The sequence below is a fragment of the Falco punctatus genome (genome assembly GCF_963210335.1).
Source record: "Falco punctatus genome assembly, chromosome: 1".
In the NCBI taxonomy this organism is placed as follows: Eukaryota; Metazoa; Chordata; class Aves; order Falconiformes; family Falconidae; genus Falco; species Falco punctatus.
Genome location: NC_137580.1, coordinates 37,334,827 through 37,359,692, shown reverse-complemented (window position 1 = coordinate 37,359,692; position 24,866 = coordinate 37,334,827). Strand labels below are relative to the sequence as shown.

The following is a 24,866-nucleotide window of genomic DNA, read 5'->3' as shown; positions in this document are numbered from 1 at the left end:
TACGAAGCCTCATTGAGAGGGTAACACTCCGCACAGGTGCTAGGGAAAGCTCAAGATGATCACATTTCAGATGCTGACTACAAAGTTTTCTGTAACATTTGACCATAAAGCAGCTGTTATTGCTTCAGTTTTCAGGCCCTCATAAGGGACAGATCTGTATTTGTGACTGATTTTGTATTTGTATTTGTAAAGTACACCTTTACACCACAATCCAACGTTGAATTCTCTGGAGAGAGTGCAGCCCCTTTGATTTTTCCATTTGGGACTTGAAAAGTTGGTGGGAAATATGTTGTATTTGCCAGCTGAATGGAACCATAAGAGCTCATTTATCTTGCCAGTGGAGCAGAGATGTGGGGACAGAAAGGCCTCTGGAGCCCATAGGAGCTTCCTCCTTTGTGCTGTCACTTGCAAACTTCTAAGCAGCTCAAAAGGGTTTAGAGTAGAAACCACCTATGCCTGAGAGGCAGGAAAGTACAGATGCTTTGCGTAGTTTCTCTTACAGCTGCCAATAGCACCTGGTTATTTTTATTTAAAGGTAAAGAATAAAGTTGTTACAGAGGACTATCACATCTGTTCCAGCCTAAGATCAGACTGGAGAAAGATGGAGCCAATTAAAGAAATGAAATACGTAAAGATGTATCTGACCTCCAAAAGCAAACCTGGTGCTGACATCTGAAGATGCACAGGGTGTTTTAGGAGATGCGTGACACTGAAGAGGGAGTGAGCTAAATCCTGGATTTTGAGACCATAAGAAACAATCATCCTTAAGGGGATAACAGATAATAACATTTGCATCTTTTGCTTTTCTTCTGCTCTGCCAGTAAGAATCTTGCGATTAAAGAAAACCTTTGTCATGACTCTCTCAGCCAAGAGATCTTAGGCCCCCAGTTCAAGGCTGAAAGGGGGAACACTGGGAGAGTTTGAAATGGAGTGGGTTTTTTTCCTTTTCTTTTGTGGCCCTAGGAGCAACTGGAACACATCAGGCTCCAGTTGTGTGGTATTTTCCTAGCCTGGCAAATCCACAGAGGAGTGCATGGATTTGGTAAACAAAAACTCTTGAAAACACCACTATCAACCTTTTTGGATGTGGGTTTAAATAACAAGAAGGCATGTTTCACTATGATGTGGCCTGCCCCGGACAGTAAAGGCAGTTATACCTGTCAGAAATACAGGATTTTATGAAATAGATCATGTAGGTCTTGAAGCCAGTATAGCTTTAGTGTTTCAGAGTCAAAGCTGAAAGAAGTTGCAGTCAAGGTTAGAGAACAAACTGGAATGCCTAAGGACCAACCCTGAGCCAGAGACCTGAAAAAGAAGAAGGAATGAATGCTAAAGGTCTTCAAAGATGTTAGGAGATAATTTAAAAGTGAATACTAAATTAGAGCAATCTGTAGCTATTACGCAGTTAACATGAAAAAATAAGCTATGACTCAGATGTTCTTATCACTTTTATTACTATATGAATTGCATATGAGTAGGGAAGCTCAAAGAATGTCCCCATCCCGTATACTGCTGGAATAAAAAAAGGTCCACCTTAAGTGCTTGGCATATAAATTCCCAACAGTAGGAGTATGTACGTACACAGAGTTGCTTAGAGGAGAATAAAAGATTCAGCAATCCAGAGAGATATATTGTCATTACAGTAAGCATACAACTAAAAAAACTATGTTAAAAATGCCTTAAATAAAACCCAACACATATTTACACATACCCTGACTCCAGCCACTTGCCCAGACAGACCTTACAGGTTGTCTACCACACATAAAGGCTTCTTTTTTCTTTTTACCTGTTCTAACTGCATTGCGAGCCTGGTTGACTGTCATTTGTCCTGTCACGTGCATAAGGACCTTGGTTTGTGCACTAGTCTGGATATGTGCTGCAGAGACCACAGCTGTGGGTACTGTGCTGGAGTTCACTGCCACACCATTTCCCTGGAGCTTCTGAGATGTTCCACTAGCAGTGGAAGGACTGACCATAGTCACCACTCGTCCCGTTTGGCCAGCAGTAGACATGGGAACTTTTGTTTGTGATGCACTTGTCACTGTCCTGCCAAAAATAAAAGCAAAACAGTAAAACACAACTGAAAAATGAGCTAGTTACTAAACTCACAGCTCTTTATTATCCAATTTTAGCATTAAATAAAAGAACAGAATCATTTTGAACTGGAAAGTAGATAAACTGTTTAGACGCTTGTATAAAAGTATACCTTGTAACTGGAGCCACGTAATTTCCAGGAAACACACCAATCTTGCTTGTATGCATGGAAGTTCCCTTGAACCAGCCATCTTGACAGCGTTCAAACACTAAGAACATTTCTCCCTTCCGCAGTTCCAGTTCATCTTCTTTTCGAGGAGTGTAAGGGTATATAGCAATATACCTAACAGACAGGAAAGTAGATGCAACTGATAAAGCTAAATCAACCCTAAACGTCACTTGTGTTTTCTGACAGTTCAGTCAGAGATAAGAAGGCAAGGCAGAAAGAGTTATGTGTTAGTTGATCTATCATACTGTTACCATATTAAAACAGAAGTTATGGCAACATTAAAGGAAACAATGACCATTAAGAATATCCTCCTAACTGCACTTAAATGTAATGTACAATACTTCTAATAAAACTATTTTCTTAATTAAGTTAATGAACTTCATTAAATAGGTGTTTATCTACACCTATTTATCTCTCTACAACTACCTGAAAGGAGGTTGTAGGCAGGTGTGGGTAGGTCTGTTCTCCCAGGTAACACATGATAGGACAAGAGGAAACGGCCTCAAGCTGCGCCAGGGGAGGTTTCGATTGGACATTAAGAAAAATTTCTTTACTGCAAGGGTGGTCGAGCGTTGGGACAGGCTGCCCAGGGAGGTGGCGGAATCACCATCCCCGGAGGTATTTAAAAAACACATTGATGCAGTGCTTAGGGACATGGTTTAGTGATGGACTTTGCAGTCCTGGGTTAATGGTTGGACTTTATGATCTCATATGGTTGGACTTTATGATTTTTCCAACCTAAATGAGTCTATCATTATCAACTATAGACCCCAGCACACCCCACTTCTCTCTCCCTACACCAGCTTCTAGTATCTCTCACGCTTTGTGACATGGCAACTTCTTTTTTTTTGAGGAAGAATGGGGAGCCCAGATAAATCCTGCTAGTTGGGAATGAAAGATCAGTATCAGAACTAGTCTTCATATTGCAAAATTGGAGCCTCCCTGTGCAACTTCAGTGTCAAAAGATATGTTACTAGAACTTGAAGTCTATGGATAAGGTAGCTACCAGTTACTCACTTGTAAAGCTAATTTCCCTTTTTTCCTTCTAAGCAAGATTAATGTATAATACAGTGCATCTGAAACCATACTGAGAGTTCAGAAACATTTTGCATTTTTTCCTTTTAAAAAAAACATTCTTAGGAAAAAAAAAGCAAAAATAAAACTGAAGCTCCTGCAGTTGCATGCTGGAATATTCCTAGGGAAGTCTTCACATAAGATTGCACAGTTTCCTGTAATCACATTAAAACGTGATACTGTTTTAACCACCACAGTGTTCTATTTTCTGCCACAGTTTGAACACAAGAAACCTATTTAAACTGTTTATATAAACATGTTTATATAATTATGGACCCAGACCTATGGGAAATAGCATTCTAATAAATCACATTTTCCCCAAAAGAATATATTTTTCGCAAGAGGCAGCCAATTAGGGTAGACCAGTAGAACATCCCCTTTTTTGAAAAAGGATGCACAACTACTTCTAATGCCATTTTTTCCCACTCCCCTTGGAACCCCAAGGGTAAAAAAGTAGCTTTGCAAAACATTCTTTTGTCAAAAATGTCTTTTGTGCACAGCAACAATAGCATTAACTGTATGCTTCTCCTTTTTGCATTGTATTTTTGTTCCTTGCTGTCCACGCAGAAAACTTAACATTATCTGCAAAAATGCTTTAAAGGCAATATAGGTACCCGGCAAAGCAAGTCCAAAATATGCTTTAAAGGCAACATGACACACTGGCAACAAAAGGCTTCAGTGATATGTGATTTAGGGGTGATCTACAAAGCTACATACTGAAACTCTATGGGAAAGCAACTGACGTGCTTTAATTGGTGTTCATTAACGTCCCTTTTAGTTAAATCATTCCAAATTTCATTAGTAATCTCTTATAGGGCAACCCTTTGAAGATGGAGGATGGGAATAAATGAGATGGGAACTTGATTAACTACACTAAGCACAATAATCCATAAGAAGCAGTGCTAAAATGCTTGACACCAAAGAAACTGCCCAAATCCAGATGCACCTGCTATACAAGAAGAGCGCTCTTTTGGAGTGGGAGGAAACCTGGTGGGAAGACAAAAATAAAGACAGAGAACAAAGGCATTCCTTGCATTATTCAAACGTGCCCCTGTTAGATGGTTCAGCCACTCCTGAATTTTATTTTTTTTTATCGTTCTTATTCTCCAAGCTGCACACAAATAAGTTTCCAAGAAAAAAGATGTTGTCAGCAGCACATGTTAATGTACAAAATATTTTCGCCCAGAAGGATGACGCACATTTGCCTGTATTACAAGTGTGAAGATATAATACTACCAGCTTTCTGCCTTCATTCCAAACTACCACCCATTAATTAAGTGAACTGTAGAATCTTCAGTCAAATTTCAATTGCAACTTACACAAGCTGTCTGACAATGATGTACTAATGTAACAGTCTAAATGAAATATAGCACTTTCTATGTTTTGGCATAAGTTATTCCATATGGGAATAGCTTTTGCATACCATACATAACAGAAAACACTGAATAAATTCACTCCAGTATTTGCCATTTGCAAGTTACACAATCTTCATTGCTAACTCAAAGATTCATTCATCTTCTGCATGATAAATATATATTTTATATTTTTGAAGTGCGTCCTTTGTATATACAGTAACAGCTGACTATATTTACCTAAGATATAAATAACCCTCAGTATGAAAGTTGTTTGGGGCTATCACCTTTATGTATGTTTTGTTGCTTTTGTCCTGAGTTGTGAGCTTGGCTTTCTGGGAATTCTAGCAGAACAAAGCCAGCTGGTGTGATGTAAGTACATGTGAAGCTACTGATCTTGTTCCATTTTTCTGACGGGTAGTGAGTTTCAATTTTACTTACACACTTGGACGAGTCTGTGGTCGTAAATGTGCCATTTGGTCAGTGGATCCTGATGTAGGCCTTTGTATTACACCTGCAGACTGAGGACCAGAAGAAGCCGATGCAACGACTGCAGCAGACAAGAGAGGTGGTGGTGGCGGAAGTGGGGGATTCATAGTCTGATTTTATGAGAAAAAAAATAGCAACAGATGATCAATAGTTTGATGAGTTGAATCAGCTGCAAAAACAAAAACAAACAAACAAAAAAAAGTATGATAATCCAAGGAAATGTGAAAGAAAGAGCAGAGTTCACTATTCCTTTACCTACCAGTACGATATAACTGAAGAGTTAGGTTTGTCTCTATTTCTCCTTTTCCAGTTTAAAATCTTGACGTCTTGGCAGCTAATTAAGCATATGACAAGCAATTTCTCAGCACAGGAAAAACAGAAAGCATTGTTTCTAATTATAACATCTTTAGGATAGGACTCGACAAAAATCAGAAGCCTTCCAGGAGGTAGATTTTGCATCCTACTGCTGACTGTACTTCAAAACATGATTGTTTTTGTAACCTGAAGCTGAAACATAATATACAATTCAGCAGCAGTGCACCCCAAACCACCCGTTCTGGGGGAAATTTTCTTTTGATGTACATTACAAAAGCCAGCACAATATGAGACCATTGTCACTGAGCTATTGTTACCACTTTCTCCTATTCTTCTAGTTTAAAAGAGTTAGCTTTTGAAATTCAGTATTATCAAGATCGGTAATCTTTAACAAACACCCCAGTAAAAAGGCACAGTTCCTTTACAGGCAGTTCGTAATGGGGGTCCTGCCCACAGGCTTCGATGCCTTTTGAGAATCAATAGAGCAATTGTTACCTTCTGCTCTGTAAAGCCTCAGACAATTCTTTAGGACCTTGTGTACTGACACTCCTGGGAAAAGTCTCTCACAAAAGGAGAACTTTTCCTTCCCCCCTTCCAAAAATAATTATTTGTGTTACAACGCACACAAAAAGAGTAACAAAAACCATCCAGCATTGAAAATGTAAAACTGTATTAAATTCAAACATGATCTTCAACTTAATGCAATCCTTTAATACTGAAACAAACTCTAATCCACACCACTTCAGGTCTAAAAACCACAAACCAAAAATATAAATTAACAAAATGTCCTGAAGTACGGCCTGGCTCTTCCAATACATCAGGGTATAAAAGCACAGCATTACATTATCAGTTTAGAAAACATATAATTGAAAATCATTTTAATTCCCCTCCAACAGCCTAATTCCAAAGGTGTTTTTTTTTTTTTCCTAAAGAAAAATCTATAAGGAAAATAAGCTCACTGTGATTGTTACCTCGCTGCATCTGGTGAAAGAGTTAATAAAAAGACGGCTCTCTCAAATAGTCTTATGCTGTCATGACACAGTAAAGAACTGCATGGCTGAAAGCTTTCAAATGTAGAGAAAACTGATTAACTCACAATTTTTCAGTCAAAATTCTTATGCTTAGTTATGATATAAATTGCATGGTATATTGTGAAACGTTCCTGGTTTATTTAAAGCTTTTTTTCTGATCATACGTTAACAATTTCTTAAGAACAGGCCTTCTGTATCCAACACAAAGCAAACATGACCTGCTAGAGAAACTTCATTGTGAGCTCTGATATTAATAGGTATTTACAAGAACGGCAATTGCATTTGCTTCACATTCTAAATCCCCATCTATTGAACACTCTTTTTAAAATACCTTGCTAATTCATATTGAAATACCAACATTTCTCTTTCAGTTGCTTTACAGCAGACATTATTTCCCCCTCCCAGTCAGCTTCAACAAAAGTCTTAGCTGAATCCAAGCTGAATGTGAGCATCTAACTTTTAGGCACCCCATCTATAGAATATAAATTCAAATCTTTTTTTAGGCATCTAGATTCCTTCATACATAGTAGAACCTGTAAATCCACATTAGGAGATGAACAGCTGGAAATCTTTAAAATTAAACCTATATTAATGCACAATATCAAGGTTGTCACAATTCCACACGTCCTGCATCTCTAAAGATACAAATGCTGGGCATTGTATTTTATTCATTTGAACACACAACATACATCGAATTTTTAGCTGCAATAAAGGCACCCTCCCAGCTCCATTTGATTCTGCCTTATTCAGGTTCTGCTCCCCTCCCCATGTCTATTACTATGGTAATGAAACCTGCAGTGAGCCACAGCCCAATTAAACTCAAGACTTGGCAAGTACCTAGAAATCTAAAGAAACTACCTGATAGGCTTTAAAGAACTAAGGCTCTTCAGCTTGCACTGCTACAACTTGATAAAACAGATCCAAATGCTCTGGCCAAGTTTTCAAGAAGTTTTCTGGCATGTAACCATTTTTCTAGCTATCGAGAAACAGACCTACTTCAAGCGCACAACCTAGTTTTGATGGTTCCCATACTCAACATTCTGTGAAAGGATATATGCAAATCCCATGTGATTTAATAAAATGTGCTTATGTAAATAATAAAGAGTATTTTTATTTTAGGTAGCTGAGGGGCGGAAATTGAAAGTTTTTTCAAATACTTTTCAGCCAGGTACACTTTTAACCATATAAAAGAGCAAATAAGTGATAAACTATTTTTATTAATTGGAAGATGAAACATTACATAATTTGATAATATATTTTAAAACATTAAATAGTACCTGTACCCATACTCTAGAAACACATACATATTACTAAGTTTAAATATAATTAGGCTCCATTCCCTTATCAGTCAACTGAAGATCAATAATGAGCTTACCCAAAGAATAACAAAAGGCATAGCAGTGGAAAAAAAACATTCCTTAACTGTCTTCACACTCACAAGGTCTAGGAAAAAATATATGACTTGCTAAATCCCCTGAAGGCTAACAAATTAAGGTTCATGTTTAACAAAATTCCTGAACTATAAATATATGTTACCAAGAACAGGCCTCTCATACAAAACCTCACTGTTTCTTTCAGCGGCTTCCTCTTCCCAACAAAAGCTGATTTGAATTTTTGTTGGTTAAAATTCAGACAGTTCTTATTTAAACCTCCTCCTGACTAACACTATTGAATCAGCTGGAACTACATAAAAGAGAGCGAAATGTTATCAGTATACTATAACCTTCACAGCTTGTGCCTCATTAACAGTAATTCAGACTACCTTATATAATTTAACAGAGGGGCAATTTTTGTGTGTGTGTGTGCGCGCAAGAGAACACGACCAGAAAAAACAGGGATTTTTTTCATTTTTTAAATCTTCAGCACGTAACTGAATGTGCACCATCCAAACACAGACCACCTATTTCTGCTAGTTAAGTGCACCTACCATGACACCATTGCAAAGTCAACATATTCAATCTGCAAAAGTAGCAATATGGATATCTAGATTGATTGCAATGTAAAACACTTTTAACTTCTCAAGAGACGGTAAAGGCAGAATGAAAGGAAGGTATCTGTTATTGCTAAATTCTGTTTTTCTGCTGCTGTTTTTGAACGTAACTCTAACTTTGTTGTGGTGTATTTTGTCTCTGTTTTTCCCATATCATGGTTCAAATCACATACTCCCTTTAAGAGTTTTTTCAGCAAAATCTATAGCAACTAGATCTCCTCCATTAGATAACTACCTTATAAATTACATCCAAGAATTTCCTCCCAATTAAATGAGCCTTACGTAATTGTATGTGCATATTTTTACCCCACAACTATTGAACTTGACATCTGCTATTTATATTTTATGAAGAACTTCAAATATACTAAGCAGCTACAAGGTTCAAAAATGCCAGTAGCCAAGAAAAGCAGATCAGTTAATGCCTGTTAAGGGCAAAGTTGTGGTTTGAAGCCCCAGAGAACAGTGTAAGTGATAATATCACAGTCAAAAGCTTCAGTTGTGAGAAGTTTGTCTCAGTTCATAGCTTCTTCAATTTCAAAAAATCAAACCTCAAAACACAAAACAAGAATTAATGTGTCTGGCTAAAGAAATGCTGCTGTAAGATAAAAGTTTCCAATAAATCACCGCATTTTCTGAATACAAACTAAATTTTAAGTGACAGAAGCAGCAGATAAGGTGTATGGTCACTTGACAAAAGCACTCTCATTCCTAAATTGTATTTGTGTCAATTTTGGCTGCAAATTTGTAAATTACTTACTTCATACAATGTTTGGTACCAAATAACATCTACAAAAGATTATTACGGACAAAATAAAATTAATACAATTGGTATTTTTTGAACCACCATAGTAATTATAAAAAAAACCCAACAACATAACAAACTAAAAAGTGATCCTATACATATACACAGACAAAAGACTCACAGGCTTATTTGGGCTAGGAATTAATCTCAACTATCTTAGAGAAACTTGCTACTGAACAGGACAGCTCATAGTATCTTCTCTTACCAATAAAACACTCATCTTTCTTACAAAAGGTAAGAGAAGACACCAGCTTTTCTTTGCTTCCAGAGTCAGGACAGATAAATGTAGCAAAGATGTGTAAGCTCAGGATTACTGTAAAGGAATATATCCTTCTCTTCTTCACTGATGGGGAATCATGCTCATCCTTTCTGATGTCTTCTTTCCCCTTGTTCTGAGTTTGGCACCAAGTAAAAGAAGTTGTATAAATGGCTTGCTCACAATAACTGTAAATCAACTAAAACATTTACTTTTAAATAGTGTTATAAACTCCAAAATCATTGATAGGAAGAAGATACAATGAAACCATCTTCATGCTAAAGAGAAACTCTCTGTTCCAATCCAACTCTGTCATTTGCTTAGTGTTGAGAAATGAAGAAAAAGTTAAAGGGAGAAGCTTAGAGAAATGCAGGAGTTTATACTTACAAAAGCAAAAAAAAAAAAAAAAAAGAGTAAAAGAACTCAAGCCAACCACTTCTGATGTATTAAATCACACAATCACAATTGTTCTGTAGTTTGAAATTAAAGCTCAGAATGTCAGGAAGGGTATTTCCAGAAGGGAAACATCCAGAGACACAAGATCATCACTTTCTCTCTTGCTCTGTCAGAACCGTTGTGCACATTTCTAAAATTACAACAAGAAATACAAAGCAAGAGAAAAAGTGACGTAAAAGACGCTTCACAGTCTGTGACTATAAACTGCATCATTATCTAATATCCACTATAGTAAAAAAACACAGGAACCACCTGACTCTAAACTGAGCTGCCAGTTTGTATTTTAGTCATGTTGAAAACAAGTCAAGAAGAAACAGAACATTATGTACAGAAGGTTATTGACTTTTAAAGAGGTGGCAGAGAATAATTCAGATTCTCCATAGGAATTATATGCCTAATTGGAAACATAACCAGGAACATGGTTATCACAAAGAGAAAGTAGCACTCCAGGATACAGGACAATCATGGGGCAGGAGTTTCACTCCATGCTGCATTTAGCACTGTTAATTTAATTCCTGTGGGTACCAATGGTGAGGCTGCTTTTGAACAAGCTTATGCAACTAAAGCACTGGAGGTGGTTTAATGACTTTGCACCAGCACCAAAATAAAGTATTTTTCCATGTTGGCACCAAAGAAAGAACTACTGATTCTTAATAACAAACAGAAGTGTTTTCTTCTGAGAGGAGAAAAAAGGCAACTTCTGACAGAACTTTTGAAACGGTGCTTTGAATCCTGCCTACCCTATCCTCTCCAAAACGTATCTCAGCAATGAATCAAATCAATTACTAAATGTCTGCAGCCTGTATGTTAGCTAGACTTGTATTCTGCCTAAGAGCACAGATGATACCAACAATGATTTTATTTGCTCAGTTCTCACAGGTATTTTCTGAAGGACAGGATGAACAAAGTATAAAAGATTACATGGATACATATAAGCAGCTAATTGTTTCTAGTATTAGAGGTACACATCATATGCAAAAAAAGGACCTGGGGGTCCTTCCTGGTAGACACAAAGAACATGAGCCAACAATGAGGCAAAGGCAAAAATGAGCCTTGTGGCAAAGAAGGGTAACGGTATCCTGGGCTTCATTAGGCGTAGTCTTGCTAGCAGGTCAAGGGAAGTGATCCTTTCCCTCTCCTCAGCACTGATGAGGCCAAACCTGGAGTACTGTGTCCAGTTCTGGGCTCCCCAGTACAAGAGAGACATGGACATACTGGAGAGTCCAACGAAGGCCTACTAAGATAATTAAGGGACTGAAGCATCTCTCCTGTGAGGAAAGGCTGAGAGAGCTGGGACTGTTCGGCCTAGAGAAAGCTCAGGGGGATCACAGCAATGTATGTAAGTACCCAAAGAGAAGATAAAAAGATGGAGCCATGCTTTTTACAGTGGTGCCCAGTGAAACACAAATTGAAACACAGGAGGTTCCATCTGAATATCAGGAAACAGTTTTTCACTGTGAAGGTGACTGAGCACTGGCACAGGTTGCCCAGAGATTTTGTGGAGTCTCCATCCTTGGAGATATTCAAAAGCTATCTCGACACCATCCTGGGCAACTGGTTCTAGGCAGCCTCGCTTGTACAGGGAGGTTAGACTAGATGACCTCCAGAGATCCCTTCCAACTTCAACCACCCTGTGACAGTAAAATATGACTCTAAATACAAGGAGATTATTAATTGGTTCCAGATTAGCATACATTTAACAGTAGGACTGCACAGGTGATCCACAGATTGAAGGAGTTGTTAACAATAAAAGGACGCAGCATTGTTATAGCACAACCTGTGTTACTCAGTAAGACAGGGCAAAAGCACACTGTATGTAAAATTGTCAATATTAAGGTCATCTGTCTGAAGAACAAAGAATGTGGCATACATTTACTTGCAGGAGAGTAATTACTACATCACTAATGACGAATATTTGTGGGATCGTGGTGGATATTTAGCTGAACATAAACTTTGTGCTACAGTCAGACCAAATGAATGGATGCAAATTCTCAATATCTAAACATCAGACTAACAGGATAAAAGGGTCATACTATCAATATATTTGTGACTGAAAACGACTGTGCAGTACTATACCTGGTTCTGGCATGCACTTACCATGTGCTTACCATTTCAGAAAGAAGTATTGAGATAATTCAGAAAATAACAGCATCGTAATTTTAAGGACTGAAAAACATAACTTAAGAGTCCCAAAGAAAGCTGTCAAAATGCAACCTCTGCTGCAACTGAGCCACACCTAAGCATTTACTTAACAAAACATTGATAAAAGACGACAGACAATTCTGCCTTGGATTTTGCAGACAAATGTGTAAAATCATCCAAGTGCCAAATGTTGAAAACAAACCCAGGTGCATTTAGCAGCAAGGCTATTCATCATGTTTTACTTGCTTTAAAGACTGCAAGAATAATTAGATAACTAAACAAGATCAACAGCCTTGGGTTTTTTTTGGGGGGGTTGTTTTGTTGTTTTTTTAAACTAAGTGAAGATTTATTATTCAGCTGTGCCCCTCCCCTAAAGGTCAGGGTTAAGCACAATTTTGGACTCAAACCAAGAATGAGATTTGGTAATTCCCATGATCAAAATAAAGGCTCACTAAGTTCCCTTGAAGATCTCTGATATTATCCACAATCTTTACTTCAGTTAAGGTCAGGCTCTGATAAGTGCAGTATGATAGAGGATATTCCAGAGATTCTCTACCAGAAGCATAGCAAAATAAAGAACTTCAGTTGGTTTTGGAATGAAATCTTGCACTTTTTGAATGCAATGTCATTGACTTTGTCCAAAGCGAACAACACTGCAATATATTCCTTCCTATAAAAGATGGCCATTTGCAATAGTTTTTCATATTGATCTCCAAGAACTTTAGACATGCTAGATACACACAACTAAAATAATCTTATTTAATTAGGAGAAAGCAGGGTTTCGAAACTTATTTCAAAAAATCCTGATAATACTGAAATTAAGTAAGACAGAAATATCTGGCAGCTGTGGTCTCAAGTTGATGTTTTTTTGTAAGGTCTTGCTTGTTTCCCCTAACCTACCCACCTCCCCAGCATAATCTTTCCTACTCATGTTGAAAAGAAACACTGTTCTGGAAAGAAGTGTGTTTACTGTGTTTACTACAGAGACATGACAGCGAAGTTGGAGACATGGATATGCATGACAGGATGCAAACATTTTTGTTTCAAGAATGCTTTTTCTGTAGTCCAATTTATACCATTGTCTATCCCATAGATAATCATAATTTCAAATCAGTATATCAGAACCTGAGAAACAAAAAAGACTGAACAGACAAAAGATAAATATGAAGGCTGAGTTTTCTTAAACAGTACTTACACCAAGAGCAGCTTGGTAGGTAACTTCTGATGGGAAGGTAAATGAAGGCCCTGTTGTGACTGGGCTGCTAGGGGGTGGAGTCACAATTAGCCCCGTAGTACCAATATGAACCTGTCAAAAAAAGAAAACAACCAGCAGGGTCAGTTGTAAGTAGTTTAATAAGAGCTGGTTCTGACGCAGCTGTAAGCTTCATGGCCAAAATCTCCAGTACTCTGCTATCAGCAACTTTAGACTGGAACTAATTTTTTGTTAGATATTCATACAAACAGTATTGGATTACACTGCTCACTTTTCCTGAAGTTTCAGAATCTCTGAAGATATACTGAACTAGCTTCCATAAAAGGCTGTCAGATCCCAAAGATGTGCTAATAAAATATATTTACTAGCTCATGTAAAGTGACATCAATACTTCTTAGTCTCTATTACTACCTCTTCTCCCAAAACATAATCTTTATGTGAAAGAGACAACTGTTCACCAACTACCGTAGCTTGTAACTAAGAGCTTTGAAGGAGCAGGAAAGTAACAAATAAATATTTCCACTTATCACAGTCACATTAATACAGTATATTTCTGGAATTCATGTACTTTTCCAGTTGAATTTACCTTTTACTCACATGTATTAATATCCAATATTATATACAATTTAGAAAAAACCCAAGAAATTAAATCACTCCAGTTTCTAGTTTCTACAGTTTAATAAAAATCCTTGTGACACTTAATAAACTAAAAAGGTGAAAAAAATTTATAACAAAAGCAAAATTATTTGCTATCATTGTATAAGAAGTGTTATAAAATGTTTTCTTTTAATGATGTCATGTTTGAAGATTAACTTCATGAAAGCATATGCTAATATTTACACATCATTAATAACTGTAAGTAATCTAACAAGATCAGAAACTTTTACAGTTATTTAAAAAAAATGCACACATGATTTATATTTGATTTCATGTAAATTACCTGAGAAGGGGCACTACAGGAAAGTCCTGTCAGCTCACTTATGCGGGCTGCTGCGGTTGGGTTGCTGGAGCTGATGAGGACAGGAGGACTAATTTCCATTGAGTGGCGATTCTGAGAAGACTGTGAAGACTTGTTGGACATAGTGAGGGAGGTAAAAGAGTGCCGTTTTTTGGTGTTTTTCTTAGTATCAGTGTGCTTTTGGGTTGAATTGTTGTGGGCTGCCCCAGAGGTGCCTTCTCCAGAGTCGACAGCAGAACCTGAGGGCTTATCCATTTCTATCAACTGTTTGGCTGCTGTGTTAAACTACAAAAGATAGTCACATGTTAGTACTTTTTTATTCATAAAAATCACCTGAATATAACAAAAAGAAGATATCTATTTTCCTTTTAATCATGATATAATTTAAACCATGCAACTTAAAACTATGACATACTGACCTACTTTACAAATTAGTCATTACAGAGCAACAGGTCTGTCACTACAAACTTAACACACTTACTCTCGGGCTGCTGTGGACTACCCACCAGAGGTAAAAATTCAATCAAGAAAGGCCACTATGCTCTAGTTCAGACGTAGCTTAATTCAGCAACATCCACTGCCTGTTTCATCTAGAAGTCAGACTAGAACACAGTGGTCCCCTCCAACCTTGTAATATAAAAATCTGCATTACAAAACTTCCTGAACGTTCATTTCACTTTAAACCTTTTTTGTTTTGTTTGTATGACGTAAGCCCACACCTCTGCATGTAGGCTTTTGAAGACATTTCTCCTTGAATCCCTTGGTACTTACGCACATATCTTTAACACCACCTGTAGTAAAATAACAGGCTTCCTAAACGCAAATTTAAGAACGTAGTAGGACAGACTAAATATCCAGCTGTATCAGCCTGACAACAAGTAGCTATATGAGCATAAGACAGTATAAGGAGAAAAGAAATACATATTGGCAATTCTGTGGAACTACCTTTTCACCTTCTGAATTTTCTAATGCAGAAGCAGCATCTTTGTGCCTAAGAACCCTCAAATGCATTTTTAAAGTTTATTTAATGAATTTTTGTTCACAATGAAATTTTCTATTTGTTAATTTGTTACAATATTATATTAAATGCAAACAAATCCTTCCTTCCTAATGAAGAAATATGGAATCCTGGAATCCCACACATTTTCTTCTTACAATAAAATGTAAGCTATGTGAGGGGAGGGCGGGCGACAACAAACAAAACCCCCTACATTTTTCACAAGCCCTTTACTTCCAGAAAGTCTTATTTATATTTTAGAGCTAGTGGAAAATAACAATGTCAGAGTCCTCTTTTATTCACAAGCTGAAGTAACACCAGCACCACTTTTCTGAACAAGTTAAGTAATGTTAATATGTACCACTAAATATGAATACTGTTACTTGGATAAATGCAGCCAGTTAGGAAGAAGGGAAAAATCTTTTATGAAGAACATCAGGATGAAAGAATGAGATTAGTTACTGTGGAAGTACTATTTCTATTCTACAGCATATTATTTCTTTTATTTATTTTACCTGTTTTTCTGCAAGTCTTAAGATACCTACTAGGCTCATGAAGAGTTTTAAAGCAGTATTCTACCCCATCAAATCTTTACTAGAAAAATAACACATCATCAATCATGACAGCATCAACACTGATTCAAACGCAGCTCCCAAAAATGACAACAGCTTACACCCTGAACACTTGTCTGTCTCTGAGGACAAGTAGGTTATAGACAGTGGTGTGAAAGAATGAAGATTTATTGATTTATTTATTTATTAGAAAAGGTTTTCAAGTGGTATTTGAAAAATGAGATCTGGAAGGAAATTCCATGCATATACAGAAGAAACAGAGAAACAAAGTTCAAAACTAGAACTACTGGAACAATGAGGGGTTGACACAAAAACCTACCAGGATGCAACAGCAGGAAAATTAAAATTATGAAATGCTTGAAGAGGAAGAACTACCTAGAACATACTGCAGTGGAAGAGGGGCATAATGGGAAAAAGGATAGGAAGATGAGAATGTAGATTTTTTTCTGAAATGTTTTTATTGTTGGTCCTTTAGAATGCAGCTGAAGAGAACAGGAAAGATAGGAGAAGACAATGTCACAGTAGTAAACCAACCCTAAGAAAAAGGTGGATGTTAGATTTTCCTTCCTCCTAATGCTGGACATGGATGACAGGGACAAAATAATTTTGTACCACTTATATAGTACAGAAGACATAACCATACAGCTTTCTCCAATTACACTGCAAAGCCATTATTTAGATAATTATCTGGATAATTATTTTTTAATATATTAAATTCTAGATTTAATAAAATATATACTTTTAACAGACCAGTGAAAATGTTATTTTATCACAGAACACTGATATCAGGCTGAAGGATATGAAACAAGTAGATAATTAGACCAAAATGCCTGTTCTGCTACTCATCCTATCAGGGTCCTATCCATCATGCAAGAACATGCAAACTTTTCAAAGACTAATAATTTTATGTATTTGCACATTTCATTGTCTTCCAGCTGAGACTGAAATTCTTCCATGTCCTTCCTGAGAATTTGTGTCTTCCATATCTTACACAATGGCTGCAACCGCTTCTATTCTTATCTAATATACCCCTTTATTTATCAAAGAGCCTGTTCACAAATTACACAGGTCAGAGAAAGAAAGGCAGTACTCATTCCTAAAACAAGAACTACCTAATCAGAAAAGTTAAGAGATCACCCAGGAATAAAAACCAAAACCCAAAGCCACTCTGCTAGAAGCACCCTGAGGTAACTGTTACACCTAGTTATGTTTGTTTACCTCCTGAAAGTATTTAATGCTTGCAGAGTCTTATTATTCTATACAGTGATCAACCTATTAAATAAAGGCTTGCCCATGGGATTGATTCAAGACTGGTTAAATATAAGCAACATACTGCGCTTTCTTGTGTACAGAAGCAAGCACGGGACAGTAGCATGAACCTAAACATGGAAGTGAACTGGTTACTGGCCTTTTCTTAGAAGTAACCTGAGGACAGCAATAGTTGCAAAATATTTAGCGTAGTACAGTTTACTTCTTCCTTAAGAAGAGAAATGAAGAACTTGCATGCATTCTCCAATGAAATGGCTAGCAACCATTCAAGGTCACCATGGGGATGCATCCCACTCATGCTATAAGGTGTTTCAATACAACATTCCTTTCTGCCACAAATACCTCGGTATCTATTCCCTCATTTTCTACGTCAGTTGTTTTCCTGAACAGATGTATTTGAACTGAAGCTTCTTTACTTTAACCTTTACATTCACATTTATTGGTTTTTTCATTCAACAAAATCTTTGCTGTAACAGGTAGCCTGGAATCCAATTCCCCTTCCTGCCCCAAACCCAGGAAATGGAACAACTTTCTAAGTTGGGGCCAATACAGCGGCGGCTGGCTGAGCTGCCTCAGTGCTGCGGTAGGGCTTGGGGCTAGCAGAGAGGTTTCTGCCTGTGTGCAGCCATCTGGAGAAATTATCAAGTAGACTACCATCCAAGAGTTATTTCAAGGTATCTTATAGTTGTGCTTTACTGTACTTACTTTACAAATTAATTGAGGTGTTCTTCACTCACACAGTGAGAATTCAAGTATCACCACTTTCTGAAATCAAGTGAAAACACCAACTTCTGCCTCAAACAATCTTTTTACTCACGTTCATCCGAAGTTTTTATTTATGCAATTTCACTACATCACCATATGTCAAGGAGTTATTTTTCCACATTACCAACACTATTATTAGTCAAATTCAGATTTCTAGACAACATTTCACTTTCACATATATTTGGAAACAAAGGACCAAAGCTTAAGTGGAACTAAGGCAAACACTGTCCTTATCTGGCTTTTTTTTTTGTGAGTCATCCTGGAGGATAGGTAATAGCTTAGAAGCCTAAATTCAGATTTGCAATTAAAGTTTCAAAACAAATGTATTTTGTCCAAATCAGTGGAAAAACAATTTTGCAAATCTTGAACAGATCACAGTCATAAGCAAAGCTGCTTTTATATTAATTTTTTAAACAACTGGAATAGTTCTTTATTGCAGTTTTTGTTAGGGAAATTAATCAAAACTATGATGCCTAGAAATTGTCATTGGAATGATAACATTGAGATTATCACATTCAAATATAGTGGGGATTAGAATATTAAGAATTGCACTCGATGTGGTATAATATACAACATTCAGGTTTTGCATAAATTTTCTGGTTTAAGTTCTGGGCAGGTAAAACAGTAAAAAAGTAGAGAAAAGTTGCTATAAAAGGTTTTATCTTATTCTTCTGTGTTAGTATTGTCACAAAAGTCTGATTATTTTTTTTTCTACACATACTAAATCAGATCACATCATCTAACAGTGATAGACAAAGTTAGCCTAATAAGTACAACATTAAAAAGAAATTCAGCCTAAAATCCAATCTGAAGTGTATAGACACAATAAAAACCAAATATATTTTGAAACACTCCTGTTTGGTACAGGAGAAGATGCTAATAACCCCCCCACACACACAACCTGACACACTATGTACATAAAATCTTATGTTCTCGTTGCTTAAAATGTTAACTGATAGATGTATATATTTAAAATGACAATGAACTTAAAATTATACTACAGTGAGTATTTTAGGTAATTTGACTTTTTCCCCCCATACATTCCCATACATTTCTATAAGATTGTTTATAAATAAAGCTAGAGGAGCTGGATTAATACAACTGTGTTTCCCAGTTGTTCATATTAACTTGGGAAAACAAACAAAAAAAATTGTCATTATTTTCTACTAATTTTGATTTAAAAGTTATTTTGTTTCCCTGGTTTTTCTTTTTCTATTCTGGATACTTGTATTTTTCTAGTCATTCTGTATGAGTGCTAAATAGCTTGTAAGGATTTAAATACCTTTTGGATTTGTAATGCATTAAACCACATCAAAATGTCAAATTTGAGGTCCTTCCAACAAATGCATATTGTACACAGAACTGTACTCTATGTAGAAAAATTCTAATAGTATCTGTTTAGTTCTGATTACGTAAGTGTTATGAACTTATGAATCATAAAGTTTCTAGACTCACTGCATTTTATTTCATCACCGTGCAAGAACCTGGTTGACCCGCTTTTAATGCTAGCACACTGAAATTCCATCAGTCAAAAAAGTCTAATTTAGATATGTTAATCAGGTCTTACTCTAGTAAAACTAGAAGGTTTGTTTGGTTTTAGCACTTTCTAGAAAATAGAATTTCATTTTTTACAATGTTTGCATTACTTATTTTCCATTTGCAAATAGAAGTAATTATTTCACAATGCTATGTGTCTATAGATAAAGATGTAATGTTTTGTGAGTCTGTTAAACTATACTTCTAATGGAATCACTATTAAATTTTCTCTCAAAATATTTTCATTCTTAGCTTTTATTGTTACCACCGATTTAATAAGTGAAAGCAATATGAAACAATAGAACAGACTAGCAAACATTGAATCATATAATCTTCCTCCAGGAAGTTGTCCTCAAACATAATCAGAGATATTCATGGACGTCAACGTATCTAAAATTTTATCCTGAGACCTCCTCATACAAGAAGTATTGCAAGTATCAGACCTATACTCAGAATGAACATCACAGACTACACTCATTTTGAAGTTAATGGTATCAGAAAATCTCCAGCAAATGCAGCTACTAATTCACATTTTAAAACAAAAGAAAAAAGGATGTGGGCTAACACACACACGGTAAAGGTATGTCTGTCATTATGACAGAAATAGGCAATGATTACAGGATTGGGAAATATAACTAAAAATACCGTATTGAAAAACCCTCAAAAATTACATCTCATGTTTGGTGTCTTTAATAATAACATAGGTAAGAATGGTTTGATATAATTGTATCAACTGTCTGTATATTCTCCAAAACAATAGCCATATAATCTTGGAAAACAGACATTTCAAAATGCAAATTGATAGTCTTCCATGTTATTGCACTGCTTTTCATCACAGCATGTGTTTTGGTTTAGCACATACTGAAAAAATCCACCTATCTGATCTGAAGTATCTCTTTGGGCATTATTTATTGTTCTAGATTTCCCATATCATTATAGTTGGGATTTGCGAGTGTGTACACAACTGCTTGTGCCTGTTCTAAAAAGGGTTAATTGAAGAAACATTTTCGTAGTTGATGGAATTTGTCTGAAAACATCAACAGTGAAATACATTTTGTGACTGAGTATCATTTTTATATAAATTTTTTCAACAGTATCTACATTTTGCAAACTTCTGTAGAAATGGAAGAGTTGTTATCCAAATAGTAAGCCCAAGCAGCAGCCCTAGAAAGAGCTTTTCCTAACTTGCCTAAGTTAAATTAATTACTTTTAAAAAGCACCACGAAAAGCTCTACTGGCTAAACTGAAGGGGCAGTTAATTGCAAAGAGCTAGGAATGAATAGCCAGGGGCAAGAACTTCTGAAACCGGCTTTTAAAAACTTCTTAAACTGAAGCTAGAATTGCACTAAGCAGGGTGAAACCCTTTTGGTTTTGCTGTTGTTATTTCAGTCATGTGAGATTTTCTATCCCCAGATATATTGACCCTTACATCAACCTATAAAAATTAATATACATATTTCCCTTTTAAAAATAATATGTTGGTTGAACACAGTCAATTTTTTAAGAGGGTCCCATCTCATCAGGGCATTCAGAAATTGAATTAATAAAACCTGACTTGATTCTTAGCATGGTTACACATTTCTTCTGTGACCTGAGGTACATACGTCTCATCCCACTGGTACTACAAAATTACATTTTGATTTCACCATTCTGTCGCCTATATTTAAACATAATCTTGCCAGTGCAAGTGTATCTTACCAAGTCTCTATAGCATACCTATAAGAAGAAGATAAATACTATTCCAAACCTCTGTATGCAACTGTACACACTGTTCTTAATCACCTATGCCTTTCTATATAGAAGATAAACCTTTGGATCTTAGACCTTAAAAGGTTGGGGAAACTTTCTCAAATGTTACCTCTCACTGTAAATTGTTGCATTACATATGAGACATGCAGGAAAACACATAGGATTTTATATTAGGGTATGTTGCATGTAAAAGTCAGTGTTTTACCTGCTTAACAACAGCCTATATTCTTTAACTTCCTAGTTGTACTAATCAGGTTTTGATTGAGAGGCAGGTATTAGGGACAGTGCAAAGCTTACTATTATTACTCTGACTCACTGATTGCTTTCACTTCATGGTTAAGTGTGATTTGTGATTGACTGCATGACTCCAGTATTATCAGGAAAACACAGTGATTGCCTCCAAATACTCTCATTCCAATTTCATTCAATGAAAACAGGTATCAAATAGCTAAGTAAAAACCACTGGTTTAACTGCTGAGGTCATTAACTTTTCCCAAACTAAGCACACAGATCTTTGATTATTCTAGGTCTAAGATTATTTATATCTCACATTATTTTAGAATCACTACCAGTACTGGTTATTATTCCCTTTAGAAAATGCAATACACATTGGGCACAACCTTACTGAAGGCCCAACTTTACTCACCTCAACATATGAGATTGGAAATATTCCTATTTTGTCAGCCAGCATTCCTTCTGCCCAGTTTTCATCGACGCGCCGAATTACAGTCAGAACATCATCCTGCGTGAACATGCAGTGATTATGTCTCACAGCTCTAATTAAACTTCTAATTTAATTTCCCTCCATAACACATAGGTAATTAGAGAAGGCGGTACACAGACAAGAATCACAGAGAAAGCACTCTATAACAGGAACGTGCCACTATTGGGGTTGAAGTTCATTCCAGCTGTTCCTTTTCCTATTTTGTCAGTTTGGCCAACTGCCCACAGCTAATCTTGGCCACCTGACTTTGTCCTTAGTACCAGACTTGCTGCTGTGTTCAGTCCATGATACTCATCAGCTCCCCTGTAAGTCTTTAGCAGTAATCAACCGAATGGCAATCTTTTTCCTTCTCAACTGACTCACTACCTAATCTTCCCTAGATATTGCTTTTCTACTTAAGTACTTAAGAACACCGGCAAGTGATATAATTTCTTTCACATCTGCATGGACCATTTGGATTAGATACTGTTTTGAGAATGTTACCAAAAAAAGGATTTACTTGCATTGCTCTTACTTATACTGAGATATGTAATTGTTTCATATGCAAGTTAAAATATTTTGAAACATATATGCTTACTCAAGTGAGACTGCAGATTTTAAAAAAACAAAACCCCCCAAGTTCGCCAACAAGTTAATCAAAATATGCAAACTAATGCCAATCATCCTCAACAGTATTGCTGTTCTGTGTTGTAATAACCACTGTCTGTCGACATATTAATAATATCTTTCCTTTTTAAAATTTAGCCAGCCTTTTCATTTTTAATAGGCAAGGGTAGAAAAGTGATTAGCTTACATGTGATCTTGCAACATTTTTGCGAAATCTGATAAACTAAAGAATCAGAAACTGAAAGAAGGGAATAGCTCTAAGTCCTGTTAAAATTCTGTATCACTATGTGCCTTGCAAAACAGAAAACTAATTACAATAGAAACAATGTAAGAAGAGATGTTATATGTTCCAAAAAGCAATTAATAATATTATAGAATTATAAAGTTTAGTAGATCCTAAAACTGTTGCTTACTAAATGCAAAGCTGAAAATAGTACCAACTTCAACCATTTAAAATGAATGTTTCTTTACAAGATGGAACACTTAATTAATAACATAGGTTATTTTTCATAAATTAATAGGATTACAATTATGAATAGGATGCAATTATGAAAGAATGCATTCTCAAAAATAAAACCTCAGAGAAATAGTATGTAATTTAGGAAGAGAAGGAAGGCAAAACTAATCAACATTGGAGAAATAATTGCAGAATCACTTGGTCTTTTCATATTTGTGCAGCTCCATTAAAAAAATGCATACAAGATTACAGAACAGCCTTATTATTCTTATCTCTGTGAATGAAATTATTTAAAAAAATAATTTTAGTCCACTTTTACCTTTGCAAATGGTAAACAGTCTTTATCTGCTTCCTTGTCTTTTACTTCAAAGTCATAAAGTGCTTTGCACTGAGGCGGAGGCTGAGGTAAAGGTTTAATAATCTGAACAAAATTGGTAGGAAAAAAGCCATGGATGCCATTGACTTCTCCATGATACCAATTTTCATCCACCTGTCGACGTAAAATGATGATGTCTCCTTTACTGAATTTAAGATCTCCAGGTTCTTTTCCATCGTAGTTATACAATGCTTTGGCACATGGTAACTGAGGTACACCCTAAAGAAGAAGAAAAAACCAAAAATCACTAGAATTAGATCAGTACTACTAAACAGAATTTACATTACATTCTTTCTGAGACTATGAATGAAACCATATAAAATTGTAAATTAAAATTATACACAATGAAATTATGTTATTGCTATGATTCTACTGGTTTTACCCAAATGTGTAGGAAGAGCTTCAGTTCTACGCAGTCTTAACATCCCCCTAAATTTCATGATGATTTTCAATAACGCTAGAATATTTCCAGACACCAGAGACAAAAACCAATGTACTTTAACCCTCCTGTACTAATTGACTAAGCTTAAACATTAAAAAAATAAACATAAACCCAAACCGGAAAGTATCCTGACCACTTGAGAGATGTGAAAGAAAAATGCTGCAAGAAAATACAGCACTAGAATAACAAATTTGCTATAAGACCTTTAAGGCATGTTTTCTGCCTGACTTTCCTCACCTTATTTATTTCATGGGTGCAGAATGCTAAGGATGAGGACATAAGGGACATGTTTTCCAGCTTGAAAATCAAATTTCACTTATTAAAGGTAATACACTGCATCCTGGAACAACTCTTTTAATTTAATTATTTATTTTAAAACATGGCTAAAAAGAATTATTGGAAAAAAATCTGTTGAAGGTGTGTATCCTTGAGGTTTCTTCACTTGATCGCTCCATAATATCTGAAAACTGTAGGTCATTGGTGCTGCTTTTGAATACAAGTCAGAAAGATTACAACAAAATACTGTAACCCTCCCTTGTATACATTCCAGGTATTTTTTAATTGCTCAGTCTGTGCCTCCACATTTTGCAAGAGTGATGCATAAAACTCTACAACTCTAGAATTAGGAATTCTGCCTTCAAAACTCTCTTTTCCCTCCAACTTTACATACACAGAGGGGAGCTCCCCTCCTTAATGATTCAAACAGCAGTAACGTGAACTACTAAGACTAAAAGACTAAGCCTTTCCATAACAAAACCAGCATTTATGGTCAACTAGAGCACAGTATTTCACATCTTTAATGCTATTCTGAAAGGAAAATTTTAATGGAATTCAATGTTGGCGATATTAGTTGCCATGTCTACCCCATGGTATGTCTCTCCTCTCAAGTCTTCTGTCAGCTCAAACTGTAAATTGAAGTTGCACTTGCAGCATCTCAAGAGGTACACATACAGTGCAAGGATATTCTCAGAAGGAATTACCACTTCAAATCTGTCTCATTGGTCAGAAGAGAGAGTGCCACCATGCCATAAC

At 36.1% G+C, this 24,866-nt stretch overlaps 1 protein-coding gene across 2 annotated transcripts in view; it reads right to left on the bottom strand.

The window, feature by feature from the left end:
* Positions 1–24,866, bottom strand: part of SH3RF1 (SH3 domain containing ring finger 1) — a 90,561-nt gene that overhangs the window by 13,836 nt on the left and 51,859 nt on the right. For both annotated transcript variants that reach the window (XM_080372300.1, XM_080372301.1), the window contains exons 3-9: positions 23,336–23,611; positions 21,876–21,971; positions 14,324–14,626; positions 13,366–13,476; positions 5,131–5,288; positions 2,207–2,377; positions 1,787–2,046 (exon numbers count right to left, since the gene is read on the bottom strand). In XM_080372300.1, coding sequence (XP_080228426.1) covers positions 1,787–2,046; positions 2,207–2,377; positions 5,131–5,288; positions 13,366–13,476; positions 14,324–14,626; positions 21,876–21,971; positions 23,336–23,611 — 1,375 coding nt within the window. The remainder of the gene's footprint in view (positions 1–1,786; positions 2,047–2,206; positions 2,378–5,130; positions 5,289–13,365; positions 13,477–14,323; positions 14,627–21,875; positions 21,972–23,335; positions 23,612–24,866) is intronic.